Source organism: Bombina bombina, chromosome 4, assembly GCF_027579735.1.
Source record: "Bombina bombina isolate aBomBom1 chromosome 4, aBomBom1.pri, whole genome shotgun sequence".
Classification (NCBI taxonomy): domain Eukaryota; kingdom Metazoa; phylum Chordata; class Amphibia; order Anura; family Bombinatoridae; genus Bombina; species Bombina bombina.
In genome coordinates, this window is record NC_069502.1 from 868,133,243 (window position 1) to 868,149,412 (window position 16,170).

Consider the following 16,170-nt stretch of genomic DNA (forward strand, 5'->3'; position numbering starts at 1 on the left):
ACCGCTCAAATTTATCCACAAAACTCTATATCTATACACAAAAGTTCAAAGGGTATATGCACTCTCACCGTCCTGCAACTGCCAGGGTGCTCGAGCAGTATGCAGCAAAGAAACAATGTGAAGCACTCACTGGACTTTGGATATCAGAGTGAAATACTTTATTAGTAAGTACTAATAAAGTATTTCACTCTGATATCCAAAGTCCAGTAAGTGCTTCACATTGTTTCTTTGAGATATATATATATATATTATATTTATAAAATATGCCCATTTTGTAATACTTCATGACATCAGTTGGTAGCCAGATGTATGTGAAATGTAATTATATTTATAATAACTTAAACTTTGTTTCTCACTGAAATTATTTACACACAACTTGTGCAATCACAATGCAAATGGTTGAAAAAGCTTATCCCTGTGCTCAAAATTAGAAGACACGTGTGGGTTTATTATTAGTTTTGGTAATTAGAAGACCACTAATAGCAGCTGTGTACCACACTTATGAAGATTTTTGGGCAATGGGTCCAGGGCTCATTAGCTATGACTTAAATGCATAAATTCTCAAAATTGACTACCAAAACTTTATACATTTATAAAGTATAACACCCAGGGTATTGATCTAGGCCCATTTTGTTTCATGACAACAGTTTGCAGTCAGATGTATAACAAATGAGATCATAAAAAGAAAATCATTACCTTTTTCACTCAAATGAAATGATTTACACACAACTTGTACATTTATCAGACAAAAGTTTGTAAGGATCCCCTGTGTACAGGATTAGCAGACATGTATGGGTTTGTCATTTGTTTTGGTAATTAGAAGGCTGCTAATTGCAGCTCTGCACCACACGTCTGAAAAAGGATTTTTAGACACATTATGACAATTGGTTGGTATGGCATAACTGCCTGAGTTCTCAAAAATGACCAATACTATATTTTTAAATTAAATAACACAGGTGGTCAATGATCACTAGTCACTCAAAGGTTTCAGTCACTACAGAGTCACTGGTCTGTCAGAGAACAATCGTGGTTACCAGTAACTCAGGAGTCGATCAGCGATCTAGGGTCACTCAGTGGTCTCCAACCTCACCAAAGCCAAAGGTCACTCCATGGTTACCAATCAATCAGTGATCAACAATCACAAGTCTTGCCAATGGTCTCTGAAAAATTACCAGGCTTTCAGTGGTAAACAAATGATCACCAATAACCAAAAGATCACTGGTCACTTAATGATCACTGAGTGACCACCAGTCCCAGTGGTGGTGCAGGTCAATCAGTTGTCTCTGTTCACTCCATAGATACCTGGGTTATTTAGTAGTCAGAAGTTACTTAGTGATCACCATTCACTCTACAATGACCTGGGTCACTTAGAGGTCACACATCACTCCCCAAATGTTCAACAAATGACCTAGGTCAGGGGTCAGCAAACTTAGCTCTCCTGATGTTTTGGAACTACATTTCCCATGATGCTCAGACAGCCCAAAGAATGTCTTAGCATCATGGGAAATGTAGTTCCAAAACATCTGGAGAGCCAAGGTTGCTGACCTCTGACCTAGGTCAATTAGTGGTCACTCAATCAGCAGTCACCATACAGTGTCTTTGGTCGCTCGGTGGTCACTATTTACCTAGTCACAGCATACTAGTATAAAAGCACAAACTGCAACATGAACCTTGCATTATGTGGAGTAAAAGGGATATGGAACCCAAAATTTCTCTTTCATGATTCAAGACAGAGCATACAATTTGCGTCTGCCATCAAATTTGCTTTGTTCTCATTGTATTCTTTGTTAAAGAGATATCTAGGTATGCAGCGTGCACATGTGTGGAGCAAATACATGGCAGGAAATATTGCTGCCATCTAGTGCTCTTGCAAATGGTTAACTTTTTTGCAAAGCTGCAGCCATATAGTGCATGTTCTGTCTGAATAATGAAAGAAAATTTTTGGATTTCATGTCCCATTAATGTAAATGATATATCTGTTCACTCTTCATTCTACTTCAGGAGACATAAATAATTTGAATCCCAGAGGCAGAACTTTTTTCACTTCCTGCAATGAGATTGTTTTAGTCAATTTTTTTTCTGCCAGTGATTTTAAAATCGTATTCATTTTTAAATTAGGCAGTTACACTAAAGCAGCAGTTCAATTGCAATGTGTTGATTAACAGGATCAAAAAAAGCAAAGTTTTATATTTTACAGCAGTTAAAAATTGCATTGTAAATTAGGTGCAGAGAAAAAAAAATGTATTTAAGGTATCAGTCTAGTAATAAATCAAAATACATTAACCCCTTAAGGACCAAGGAAATGCTATGTATGTCCTCAAAAAAAAATCCTTTGGATCAAGGATGTACATAGCATGTCCTCTGTGAAACTGAGCGCTGGAAGTGATTGTGAACGCTTCCAGCTGCCCTCAGGGTATTGCAGTGATGCCTCAATATTGAGGCATCATGCAATACCCTTTAGGCAGCTACCTCGGCCAGCAGGAGGAGGCGGGAGGAGGGCAGGAGCAGGTGCGACCACTACGACACCGGCACTGAGTGGGAAGGAGGAGAGGGGGATCCTATGTAGGATCTGTGTCTGCAAAGTTATCTGGGAGGGGGGTATACTTATGAGGGGGGGGGGCAGCTACACTACGGAAAAACATAAATTATGCTTACCTGATAATTTCATTTCCATCTGTGGGAGGAGAGTCTACTGCTTCATTCATCACTTGTGGGAATTCAGAACCTGGCTGCCAGGAGGAGGCAAATACACCCCAGCCACTCCCCTCATCCCCCAGCCATTCTGCCAAGGGAACAAGGAACAGTAGGAGAAATATCAGGGTATAAATGGTGCCAGAAGATTAACAATAAATTTAGGTCCGGCCACCGGAGAAAAAGGCGGGTACAGTGGACTGTCCTCTCACAGATGGAAATTAAATTATCAGGTAAGCATAATTGATGTTTTCCATTTTAATGGGAGGAGAGTCCACTGCTTCATTCATCACATGTGGGAACAAATACCCAAGCTCTAGAGGATACTGAATAAAGAAAACGGGAGGGTAAAAGGAGGCGGACCCTATACTGAGGGCACCAGAGCCTGCAGAACCTTTCCCCAAAAACTGCTTCCGCCGAAGCAAAAACGTCAAATTTATAAAATTTTGCAAAAGTATGGAAGACCAAGTGGCCGCCTAACAAATCTGCTCCATAGAAGCCTCATTCTTAAAGGCCCAAGAAGAGGCCACAGCTCTAGTCGAGTGAGACGTAATCCAGAGGAGGCTTGTGTCCTGCTGTCTCATATGCCAGAAGGATCATACTTCTCAACCAAAAAGATAGAGAAGTGGCAGAGGCCCTTTGTCCCCTGCGCCTTCCAGAATACACGACAAATAAGGATGAAGTCTGTCTGAACTCCTTCATGGCCTGAAGATAAAACTTCAAGGCCCGAACCTCATCCAGATGATGTGGTTATATTAAGTAACCTCTCCTTCGAAGAAGAAGGGTTAGGACACAAGGATGGAACTACTATTTCCTGATTGATGTTACAACTCGACACTACCTTGGGAAAGAATCCCAATCCAGTGCAAAGAACAGCCTTATCAGCATGAAAAACTAAGTAGGGAGGCTCACATTGCAAGGCCGCCAACTCACAGACTCTGCGTGCCGATGCAATAGCCAATAATAGGACCTTCCATGAAAGAATCTTAATGTCAAGGGCATGCATAGGTTCAAACGGAGCCCTCTGCAAAACCTTAAGAACCAAGTTTAAGCTCCAAGGAGGAGCAGGGTTTTTGATGACAGGTCTGATCCTAACCAGAGCCTGAACAAAGGACTGAATGTCAGGAAGCTCTGCAAGCTTCTTATGCAACAGTACAGATAAAGCCGAGATCTGTTCCCTTAGGGAACTGGCGGCAAGACCCTTAACCAGATCATCCTGGAGAGAGGCCAAAATCCTGGATACCCTGACCCTATGCCAGGGATATCCTTGTTCCTCACACCAGGACATGTAGGTCCTCCACACCTTGTGGTAGATGAGTCTAGTAACCGGCTTCCTGGCCTGAACGAGACTGTCAATCACTCTTTCCAAAAATCCTCTCTTGGCTAAGACTAGTTGTTCAATCTCCACGCAGTCAGCCTCAGAGAATCGAGATTTTGATGTTTAAAGGGACCTTGAACAAGCAGATCCTTGCGACAAGGTAACCTCCACGGTGGAGATGACGACATCGCCACCAGATCCACAAACCACGTCCTCCACGGCCACAACGGAGCAATCAGAAAAGCCGAGGCTTGCTCCTGCTTGATGTGGGCTACTACCCGTGGTAGGAGAGGCAGCGGTGGAAATATGTAAATTAGGTTGAAGTCCCAGGGTACCGCCAAGGCATCTATCAGTTTCACCTGGGGATCTCTGGATCGCAACCCGTATCTGGGTAGCTTGCAATTGAGTCTGGACGCCATGAGATCTATCTCCAGCGTCCCCCCATCTGCTGCAGATCTCCCCGAACATCTCGGGATGGAGAGACCATTCCCCTGGATGAAACATCTGTCTGCTCAGAAAATCCGCCTCCCAGTTGTCCACACCCGGAATGTGGATCGCTGAGAGCGAACAATTGTGAGTCTCTGCCCATTCCAGAATCCGAGATACTTCCCTCATTGCTAGGGAGCTTCTCGTCCCCACCTGGTGGTTTATGTAAGCCACCGAGGTAATGTTGTCCAATTGGAATCTGATTAATCGGGACGACCCCAGAGGGGCCAAGTCCTCAGAGCGTTGAATATCGCTCGAAGTTCCAAAATATTTATAGGTAGACTCGACTTCTCTCGAGTCCATCTGCCTTGTGCCTTTCTGGCACCCCAAACAGCTCCCCATCCTGATAGACTTGCATCCGTTGTCACAATCTCCCAGGATGGTCTCAGAAAGGATGTCCTCTGAGACAACTGCCCCGGTCGGGTACACCAAGATAGGGACTCCCTCACCAGTCTGTCCAGAGATATCTGTTGGGGCACATCTGAATGATCGCCGTTCCATTGTCTCAACAGGCACAGCTGAAGAGGTCTGAGATGGAACCTGGCGAATGGAATGACATCTATGCTGGATACCATGAGCCCGATTACCTCTATACAACTGGCCACAGATGTCCTTGAGGATGTCTTTAGGGCTAGACAGTTGGACACCAGCTTGCAACGTCTCTGTTCTGTCAAAAATATCTTCATTGCTGAAGAATCTATTATCGTACCCAGAAACTCCAACCTGTTGCTGGGGACCAATGAACTCTTTCCTTTGTTTATCTTCTACCCGTGGAACCGAAGGAGAACTCTCGTTTGATCCATCGCCAGACTGTAGGATGGAGCCAGGACCAGCATAGACCAGATAGAGTGCCACTGCAATCCCGCAGGCTCTCGCTACTACGAGAAGAGCTCTCAGAACCTTTGTAAAGATTCTTGGGGCCTGTAGATATTATAGAATCCAGGCCCGGGCCACACAAAACCTTCCCCTTGAATAGTAGGGAAAGCAAGCAAGACTTAGACGTCATGTCAGCATACCATGATTTTAGCCACAGAGCCCTGCGGGCTAAAACAGAAAACCCTGAAGTCTTAGCATTCAGGCGAATAATCTGCATGTTAACATTGCAAATGAACGAATGCGCCACCCTTAGGGCTTTGATTTGATCCAAAATCTCATTGAGGGGAGTCTCCACCTCGACCATTGCTGATAGTGCGTCACACCAGTAGGTAGCTGAACCCGTCACCACAGCGTCTGCCGCCACCGGTTGGAACACGAACCCCGTCAGTTGGAACATTTTCCCCAACATGGACTCCATCTTTTTATCCATGGGTTCCCTAAAAGAGGAGAGAGCACCATCCACCTTAGGGACGATTCCCCACAGTTCAAGCTGCGTGTCCGGAATGGGGAAAAGCTTCTTAAAAGAAGATGAGGGAGAAAAGGGCGAACCCAATTTCTCCTATTCATTCTTAATAATGTTCACCATTTTGATAGGAACCGGGAAGGCCTGGGGCACTACCCTGTCCTCATAAACCCTATCCAGTTTAGGGATCGAAGGTTCCTCCGGGAGTTTCGGTTCCGGAACCTCCAGCATAGCAAGCACTTCCTTCAGCAGAAAACACAAAAATGCTCCATCTTGAATTTGAAATCGGTTTCCTCTGCAGACTGAGGCCTAGAAGTAGCATATTGCGACAAAGAAGCGACATCCTCCGATAAGTCGGAGTCGTCCTCCTCAGCGGATAATCTGAGACATCCAGCAGAGTCGAAGACCCCCGAGATGGATAGCAGTGCTGTACCTTCCGCTTGCGCTTAGTAGGCCGAGGCATCGCTGTCTGCAACTGATCGGCAAAGTCTGGAGGTCAAAGGGCCCCTCCCGCAGGAGGATTAGTAGTGCCCTGGGGAACCGCTTGTGTAATTGTAGAGGATTGTAGGGAACGCACTTCGCGGGACGGAGAATCCTCAGAGGTGGACGGCTCAGTTGTACTAAGTACTTTATTCCTTTTTTGATATAGCAATATTGTCAAAGAATGTGGAACAGAGTTGTGTTGGCGGTTCGACCGGAACCTCCTCACAATAGACACAGTTAATAGGTTTAGATAAATAGGGAGTATCCTCTAACATATCAGAGTCCTCCATAGCTTGCGCCTTTATTACGGACTTGATTACATTTTTAAATGGCACCTTTATACCCAAATGGCGGGGGCACTCACCACCTCCTATGACCCGGACTACAAGAAACAGTCTCCTCTGAACACAGGTCGAGAGAGGAAGTTACAGAGGCCACACCCGGTCACATGGAGTGCCATGCAGGACCGCCCCTGCACTCGAGACGTGCCAAAAAACATGCCCGCCTCAATCTCTTTCTAACTGTTCCACACTGACAGAGCCTCATCTCACACAAGTACAGCAGAAACACAATAAACAATATTATGTGTAATAAAATCCCCGTTTCATAACCTCCTTCCGAGGATGTTACCCTAGATGCTATACAGATAAAAGGAGCCACACTGTGACCCTGTCTTGTTGCGTTATCACATACTGTGTGTGTAATTATATATATATATATATATACACACACATACATATACACAAACACACATACAAAAAAATAATGTCATGTAAGGAAACATACCAGTAATAAACAAACAAATATCACAATTAAAGCATGAAGATGTTACAAATTCTCAATCAAAAGTAAATGCAAATTATGCAATGTCCACAAGATTATATTCAATCTGAAGATAGGCAGCTGAACCAGATAATTGTGTGAAGGCTCCCACTATGCCTCCACAAGATGAGTATGTATAGAAGTATTTTGTTCTGCGCCTTTCTTCTGTGGAAGTAAAATGATAATAATAACGGGGTCAAGTCTCCCCTGTTCCCAAACACTTACTTCAAGAAACCTCAATCGATATGAGTTAAGTAGTCACCCTTCGCAATGTATCCCCATAGGCACCTGCAAATCCTTCCGCTGATTCGTCAGAGTAGCAGCCTTAAGTCTTCTTGGGGATTTTAATTTTGGGGATCGGTCCCTTTAGTAGCTATGGACACAGGTGTATATGTGTCTATATAGGAACAATGTTGAAGAAGCTGCACATAAATAATTATTCAAATGGCATCTGAACACGAAGAGGACACAGTAGTGTCCTCTCCAAAGAAAGACAGGGATTTCAGCACTCCAAAAAATTTTTTACTCTTTAATAAGAGGTATAAAGTATTCAATTTATATATGTAAAAAATGGTGCTCCCCACCCCAGCGCAACCTGATCAGCGGCCGGGCCCCCTAAATCAAACCACACATAGTTAATAAATAAATTTTATTACAAGTGTGAATAAAGATCAAGTGTTTCAAAATGTAAAAAACACATAGAAAAAGCTGGCCAGCTCACATTGGTTGCCAACAATGCAATGATAATAACCTTAAATATAGTTATAACAAAGTTATTTGGCAACACCCCAAGCCCATGGGTAGCCCTGTGGTAACACAGGAATCTGCTACCATGGATATAGGAGGGGATCCATGCAAAATAACTAAGAAGACAGCAACAAGTATTGGCAACACCTCTCTCAGAGGATAACCCAAACTGATTGGAAATGTGTTATCATGAGGTAAGTACCTGAGGATCTATGCCTAATACTTCTAAATATAAGCAAAAAGTTACATGCAAGTTGTTAATACATGTAAGGTTTATTTTTACACTTTCGTACACTAAAGATAAAATTAACCCCTTCACTGCTGGGCATAATACAAGTGTGGTGCGCAGCGGCATTAAGTGGCCTTTTAATTACCAAAAAGCAATGCCAAAGCCATATATGTCTGCTATTTCTGAACAAAAGGGGATCCCAGAGAAGAATTTACAACCATTTGTGCCATAATTGCACAAGCTGTTTGTAAATAATTTCGGCGAGAAACCTAAAGTTTGTGGAAATTTTTTTTTTTTAATCGCATTTGGCAGTGAAATGGTGGCATGAAATATACCAAAATGGGCCTAGATCAATACTTTGGGTTGTCTACTAAAAAAATATATAAATACATACATATCAAGGGATATTCAGGGATTCCTGACAGATATCAGTGTTACAATGTAACTACAGGTATAGGTCATTTTGATTTTTTTTAAATATTTTGGAAATAGCAAAGTGCTATTGTACTTATTGAACTATAACTTGCACAAAAAGCAAAGAACATGTAAACATTGGGTATTTCTAAACTAAGACCATAATTTAGAAACTATTTAGCATGGGTGTTTTTTTGGTGGTTGTAGATGTGTAACAGATTTTGGGGGTCAAAGTTAGAAAAAGTGTGTGTTTTTTTATTCTTTTCATCATGTTTCATATTTTTTTATAGTAAACTATAAGATATGATTAAAATAATGGTATCTTTAGAAAGTCCATTTAATGGCGAGAAAAACTGTATATGTTGTGTGGGTACAGTAAATAAGTAAGAGGAAAATTACATCTAAACAAACACCGCAGAAATGTAAATAGCCCTGGTTCTTAACGGGTAAAAAAATTGAAAAATGGTCTGGTCATTATGGGGTTAAAAAGGTAAACCTGTAGTAATAAAAAAAAGTGCATTACTCACGAGAATGCCTTGCATTCATTTAGGAGTCACAGCTTTTCACACTATGAAAGGCTAGGGGGCTGTGTTGAAAACATTCCAGAGAGCTAGTCATCAATCAGTGTTCTGTATTTGACTATTCTCTTTAAACAGTGCTTCATTCTGGCTGCACTGTGTTAAGGAAAACCTATACAGTGTAGCCAGAGCACAGTTGTGTTTGAAGAGAACAGCCTGATGTGGAACAGCATCGCAAAAACAAACCCAAACCCTGAGGCACACACACTGAAATCCTCACAAACAGTCCCATAAATAGCAGAGCCCACATTTATAGCACAAAGACCTGAATAATGAAACACAGTACATTAAGTCTGCATATTAGTTTGGCCTCCTCCTGTCTGCAGCTTTTATGTGAGTCTGGAGAGTCATGTTTCCTCTGTGGCGCTGGTTGCACAATACATTACTGGCTGCTAGGGCACAGTCTCTTTACTCTGGGTATAGGAGTTCCTCCTCATCCATTGTTTAACTACACAAGCTACGCTTTACTAAAGGTACAAGTAATATAAAGGCTCCTGACGTCAGATAGGATATAATAAGCACCATAAAAATAACACAAGCTATGCTTTACTAAAGGTACAAGTGATATAAAGGCTCCTGAGATCAGATAGGATATAATAAGCACCATACAAATAACACAAGCTATGCTTTACTAAAGGTACAAGTGATATAAAGGCTGCTGAGGTCAGATAGGACATAATAAGCACCATAAAAATAACACAAGCTATGCTTTACTAAAAGGTACAAGTGATATAAAGGCTCCTGAGGTCAGATAGGATATAATAAGCACCATACAGTAACACAAGCTATGCTTTACTAAAGGTACAAGTGATATAAAGGCTGCTGAGGTCAGATAGGACATAATAAGCACCATAAAAATAACACAAGCTATGCTTTACTAAAAGGTACAAGTGATATAAAGGCTCCTGAGGTCAGATAGGATATAATAAGCACCATACAGATAACACAAGCTATGCTTTACTAAAGGAACAAGTGATATAAAGGCTGCTGAGGTCAGATAGGACATAATAAGCACCATAAAAATAACACAAGCTATGCTTTACTAACGGTACAAGTGATATAAAGGCTCCTAAGGTCAGAAAGGACATAATAAGCACCATACAAATAATACAAGCTATGCTTTACTAAAGGTACAAGTGATATAAAGGCTCCTGAGGTCAGATAGGACATAATAAGCACCATACAAATAGCACAAGCTACGCTTTACTAAAGGTACAAGTGATATAAAGGCTCCAGAGGTCAGATAGGATATAATAAGCACCATACAAATAGCACAAGCTATGCACAAGTGATATAAAGGCTGCTAAGTGGTTGAGAGGTTTACCAGCTGCCATCTTTAATTCTGAACCACACAGTGTACCTTACATTACGAGTCGCTACCGGCAAACCCAATGCATTATTCGATTGGTTGTGCATCCTGTGACCTCCAGAGACACGGGCCAATCACATAGGCACTGCAATTCACCCATCTTCACTATTTGGTTTTGCCTCTGCCTGGGGGGGTTAATGAACCTTGGGGAATGAGGTTTACAAGGGGAGGCAAAAATAGATAATGGAGATGGGGGAATTACAGTACCCATTGTATATATGGTGTAACATGTATGTATGTATGGTGTATAATGCCTCACATACATGTTACATGTATGTGTACTGGCGAGGGCTTCTAGAAGGTGTTAACCTGAGCTACTACGGAACAGTGACACCTAGAGGTAGAAATTAAATGTGCAGGGAGATTCACAAATTTGATTTTAACTGGTACCGCTCCATTCTGCCTTGGGACCTATGAGAAGTACCCCTATCTGACTCTGTAAATACAGCACATATGATAAACAACGAATATAAGCCTAAATACATAAGCATTAAGAGAATCATTCAACAGTAATTGGGGCGAGAATCTATATGAGAATGCTTGAGAGGAATTAGTACAAACTTATTGATTAAATGGTTAACTATAGAAAAGGCCAAAGAGAGCCTCCACCCACTCAGCCCCTGCTCACATCCCAGACCCCTCAGACCAACTGACCTGCCTGCACAAGGAGCCCAACCACTCCCCCTCTACCCTCTCAGCTTCCTCTAGTCCAAAATAAACTTTCATGATTCAGATAGAGAATGTAATTTTAAACAATTTTTCAATTTACTTTTATCACCAATTTTACCTTGTTTCTTTTAGTATTCTTAGTTTAAAAGCTAAACCTAGGAGGGTTCATATTCTAATTTCTAAGCCCTTGAAGGCCCCCCTCTTCTCTCAGGGCATTTTGACAGTTTTTCACCACTAGAGGTTGTTAGTTCATGTGTTTCATATAGATAACACTGTGCCCACGCACGTGAAATTCAGATAATCCAGCTCTGATTGGCTAAAATGGAGGTCTGTGAAAAGAACTGAAATAAGAAGGCAGTTTGCAAAGGGTTAGATACAAGACAATCATAGAGGTAAAAATTTTTTTTATTTATATAACTGTGTTGGTTGTGCAAAACTAGGGAATGGGTAATAAAAGGGATTATCTATATTTTTAAACAATAAAAATTCTGGTGTAGACTGTCCCTTTAATACAAAATTCCTTTGAAGCTAGATCAGATTCTAAAACAAAAAGTAGAAAAGACATTTTATACTTACACAACTGCCTTTCAGAAGATGTAGCAGCCATATCCCCTTCTTCTGTAATCTTGGGCACTGTAGCTGCAGTCATCTTATCCCTCAGCAGCTCTTCCCAACCGCTATAGACTATGAGTTGGCCACCGGGTTGATTTGCCTGTTCTTCCTCCAATTCCATTTTCTCTTTCAGCATCCGCCGACAGTCACGGCACCGATGCTTAATACTGTCCATGGTGCGTTGGCGATTGTTCACTCTTACACAAGCCTCCCTGATTTCCTCCCATAGCCTACTTCTAATGTTGCTGGCCAAATTACGCGTCTCTAATTGTTGGGCTCGCTCCACATACGCCTCTATCAGAGCAAATTTTTCGGCCTCACTATATCGCTCTTCCCTCATCCTGGGCCTCTGAGGATGCCCAGCTGACTCGTGTCCTCCTGCCTGTGATGAGGGACCAGCCCGCTCTCCCTGATCTGTCCCTAAGGTCCGAGTCCTCTTTTCCCCTCCCAGACCCTCAACAGAGCCAGACCCAGGCCTCCCTCCCTCTCCCTCTGTCTCTACTGTAGATCTACTTTTCCTAGGGTGGGATAAAGTAACTTGCTTTTCCTTCCCCTTTGGTCCTCTCCCACTAGGTAGCACAAAGCCACCACCACCCCTTACACTCGCTCTCCAGCTTCCTATCCCTCTAGCTAACTCACACTCTAATTTTAACTGACGGTCCCTAATAGTCCTACTAGCACCTAAACCTATACTCTCGTGCCCTCGTCCACCTCTACCCCTCTCCCAGTCTGAGGGGAAAAAAAAGAAGAAAAAAAAAAGTTATGAAATAAAAGTAAAACACAAGGTGAAGGTTAATTAAAGTTGTTCTGTTTGGGGTAGGGAAAGGGTTAAGTGAAAGGAAAGGCTAATGCTGTCAAGGTAGGAAGGGGTTAAGTGTGGAAAAGGGAAAGTATGTGTGTGTGTGTGTGTGTGTAGCTGAATGTATTGTAGACCTAAGTATATCTTTAATTAAAATATATATATCCCAACTCATTAACAGCTCCTTAAGCAATCAGCGTTGACTAGTTTCGCTGCCTGCTTTTCTTCTCTCAAGTCCATGTCAGGAGTATTGTGAGTGCTAAACTGCAATGTATTGAATATATATATATATATATATATATATATATATATATATATATATATATATATATATATATATATATATATATATATATAGATATATATATATATAGATATATATATATATATAAATATCCAATATTATAAAAGGCCAGGTAAGTTTGTCCGATTCAGTCATGCGCAGTAGAGACTGCACCACGAGACAAACATACCTGGCCGTTAGGAAGGATCAGCAGTGACAGTGTCGTGAGGATCAGACAGCAGAGAGAGTGGGGGTGGCGGATGCGGGGTTGGACCGCTGCACTGCAGAAAATGGCCTCTGTACATGGTCTTTAGGACTAGTAAGTGAATAATCGAACTAAATATGAAATATTGAGATGTTCTCCAAAAAAAAAAAAAAACAAACAACCAACCACTGTCTTTATAGCAAAAAACTCACTTCTCTCACTGAGCGCAAAAATCCTAGCGTACTAAAGCCGATCACAGGTAAAACAATTGTGCAGAAGCTTTTATACTGCAAGGGAACGGTTACTGGGCAACATACTCTCAAAATGGCTCCAGGAGTGCTAAAAAAAACCCATATGCTTACCCGATAATTTAATTTCCATTGAGGGGAGGAGAGTCCACAGCTTCATTCATTACTGCTGGGAATTATGAACCTGGCCACCAGGAGGAGGCAAAGACACCCAAGCCAAAGGCGTAAATACCTCCCCCACTTCCCTCATCCCCCAGTCATTCTGCAGAGGGAACAAGGAACAGTAGGAGAAATATCAGGGTATAAATGGTGCCAGAAGATGAATTAAATTTAGGTCCACCCATTGGAGATATGGGCTGGAGCCGTGGACTCTCCTCCCCTCGATGGAAATGGAATTATCAGGTAAGCATAATTTATGTTTTCCATCTAACGGGGAGGAGAGTCAACGGCTTCATTCATTACTGTTGGGAACATATACCCAAGCTCTAGAGGACACTGAATTAAACCAGGAGGGTAAAAAGGCGGAGCCTAATCTAAGGGCACCACAGCCTGCAAAACCTGTCTCCCAAAAACAGCTTCCACAGAAGCAAAAACGTCAAATTTGTAAAAGTGTGTAAGGAAACCCAGGTAGCCGCCTTACAAATCTGATCCATAGAGGCCTCATTCTTGAAGGCCCAAGAAGAAGCCACAGCTCTAGTTGAATGAGCTGTGATCCTCTGAGGAGGCTTATGTCCCGCTGTCTCATAGGCCAAGCGAATCAAGCTCCTCAACCAAAAGGACAAAGAAGTAGTAGAGGCTTTTTGCCCCTTGTGCTTCCCTGAATACACCACAAAAAAGAGATGTAGACTGTCTGAAATCCTTTGTAGAAAGGAAGAGGAGTAGAGCAGACCAACTCGTGGAAGAAGGGGTAGTGTGGAGCCAACCAAAAAAAGCGGCAGGACTACCGCAAAGGCAAGTGAGAGAAAAACGGATGGCTACTGAGCAACAGTAAAAAGGTATATGTATTCCAATAAAAGAATACACATATTAGTGAACAGAGTCACAACAAACAAAGGAAGGGAACAGCGATCTTACATGTTTCACGCACACTTGCGCTTAATCATAGATGCTTTGAAATCCTTTGTAGCCTGAAGATAGAACTTCAGGGCACGAACCACATCCAGATTATGAAGTAACCTCTCCTTAGAAGAAGAGGAGTTAGGACACAAAGAAGGAACCACTATTTCCTGATTGATGTTACGGTTAGATACCACCTTGGGAAGAAACCCCAAACCAGTGCGAAACACAGCCTTATCCGCATGAAAAAAACAAATAAGGGGGCTCACATTGCAAGGCAGCCAGTTCAGATACTCTGCGTGCCGATGCAGTGGTCAACAGGAAGAGAACCTTCCAGGACAGAATCTTAATGTCAATGGAATGCATAGGCTCAAACGGAACCCTATGCAAAACCTTAAGGACCAAGTTTAAGCTTCATAGGGGAGCAGACTGTCTAAAGACAGGCCTGATTCTAGACAGAGCCGGAACAAAAGATTGGAGGTCCGGGAGCTCAGCGAGTCTCCTATGCAACAAGACTGATAATGCCGAAATCTGTCCCTTTAAGGAACTAGCAGCAAGACCCTTCTCCAAATCGTCTTGGAGAAAGGACGGAATCCTGGATACATTCACCTTATACCAAAAGATATCCATGCTTCTCACACCAGGACAAGTAAGTCCTCCACATCTTATGGTAGATGTGGCAAGTGACTGGCTTCCTTGCCTGAATTAGAGTATCAATCACACTTTCAGAAAAGCCTCTCTTGGCGAAGACTAGGCGTTCAATATCTATGCAGTCAGCCTCAGAGAATCGAGATTTTGATGTTGAAAGGGGCCCTGTACCAGCAGATCCCTGCAACAGGGTAACCTCCACGGCGCAGAGGATGACATCCCCACCAGATCCACAAACCACGTCCTCCGTGGCCACGATGGAGCAATCAGAATGGCCGAAGCTTGCTACTGTTTGATGCGTGCCACTACCCGAGGTAGAAGTGGTAACGGTGGAAAAATGTAAGCTAGGCTGAACCCCCAAGGCACCGCTAAGGCATCTATTAGCTCTGCCTGGAGATCCCTGGACCTCGATCCATATTGGGGTAGCTTGCAATTGAGTCTGGATGCCATGAGATCTATCTCCAGTGTTCCCCACCTGAGACCATTCCCCCGGATAGAAGGATTGCCTGCTGAGAAAGTCTGCTTCCCACTTGTCCACACCTGGAATGTGAATCGCTAAGAGCGAGCAGCTGTGGGACTCCACCCACTCCAAGATCCGAGACACCTCCCTCATAGCAAGGGAGCTCCTCGTACCCCACCTGGTGGTTTATGTAAGCCACGAGGTAATGTTGTCGATCTGGAATCTGAAGAAGCTGAAAGACTCCAGAAGAGGCCATGTCTTCAGAGCATTGTAGATTGCTCTGAGTTTCAGAATAATTTATCGGCAGGAGAGACTACTCCCGGGACCATTTTCCTTGTGCCATCCTGGCACCCCAAACAGCTCCCCATCCTGCCAGACTCACGTCCATGGTCACAATCTCCCAGGACGGCCTCAAGAAGGATGTCCCCATGGACAGTTGCTCCGGACGGATCCATCACGAGAGGGACATCCGAGTCCGAGCATCCATGGATATCTGCTGTGATAGATCTGAATGATCACTGTTCCACTGTCTCAACATGCACAATTGAAGAGGTCTGAGATGGAACCTGGCGAATGCAATGACGTCTATGCTGGAAACCATGAGTCCGATCACCTCCATACACAGCCACCAAGGGGCTTGAGGAGGACTCAAGGGCAAGACAAGAGGACGCAATCTTCCTGCTTCAACGGTCTGAGAGAAAAAATTTCATGGAC

At 43.0% G+C, this 16,170-nt stretch overlaps 1 protein-coding gene across 3 annotated transcripts in view; it reads right to left on the reverse strand.

Moving 5' to 3' along the window:
- LOC128657353 (zinc finger protein with KRAB and SCAN domains 3-like) overlaps positions 1–16,170 on the reverse strand; it is an 86,892-nt gene that overhangs the window by 53,943 nt on the left and 16,779 nt on the right. For all 3 annotated transcript variants that reach the window (XM_053711668.1, XM_053711667.1, XM_053711669.1), the window contains exon 6: positions 11,722–12,486. In XM_053711668.1, the coding sequence (XP_053567643.1) occupies positions 11,722–12,486 (765 nt within the window). The remainder of the gene's footprint in view (positions 1–11,721; positions 12,487–16,170) is intronic.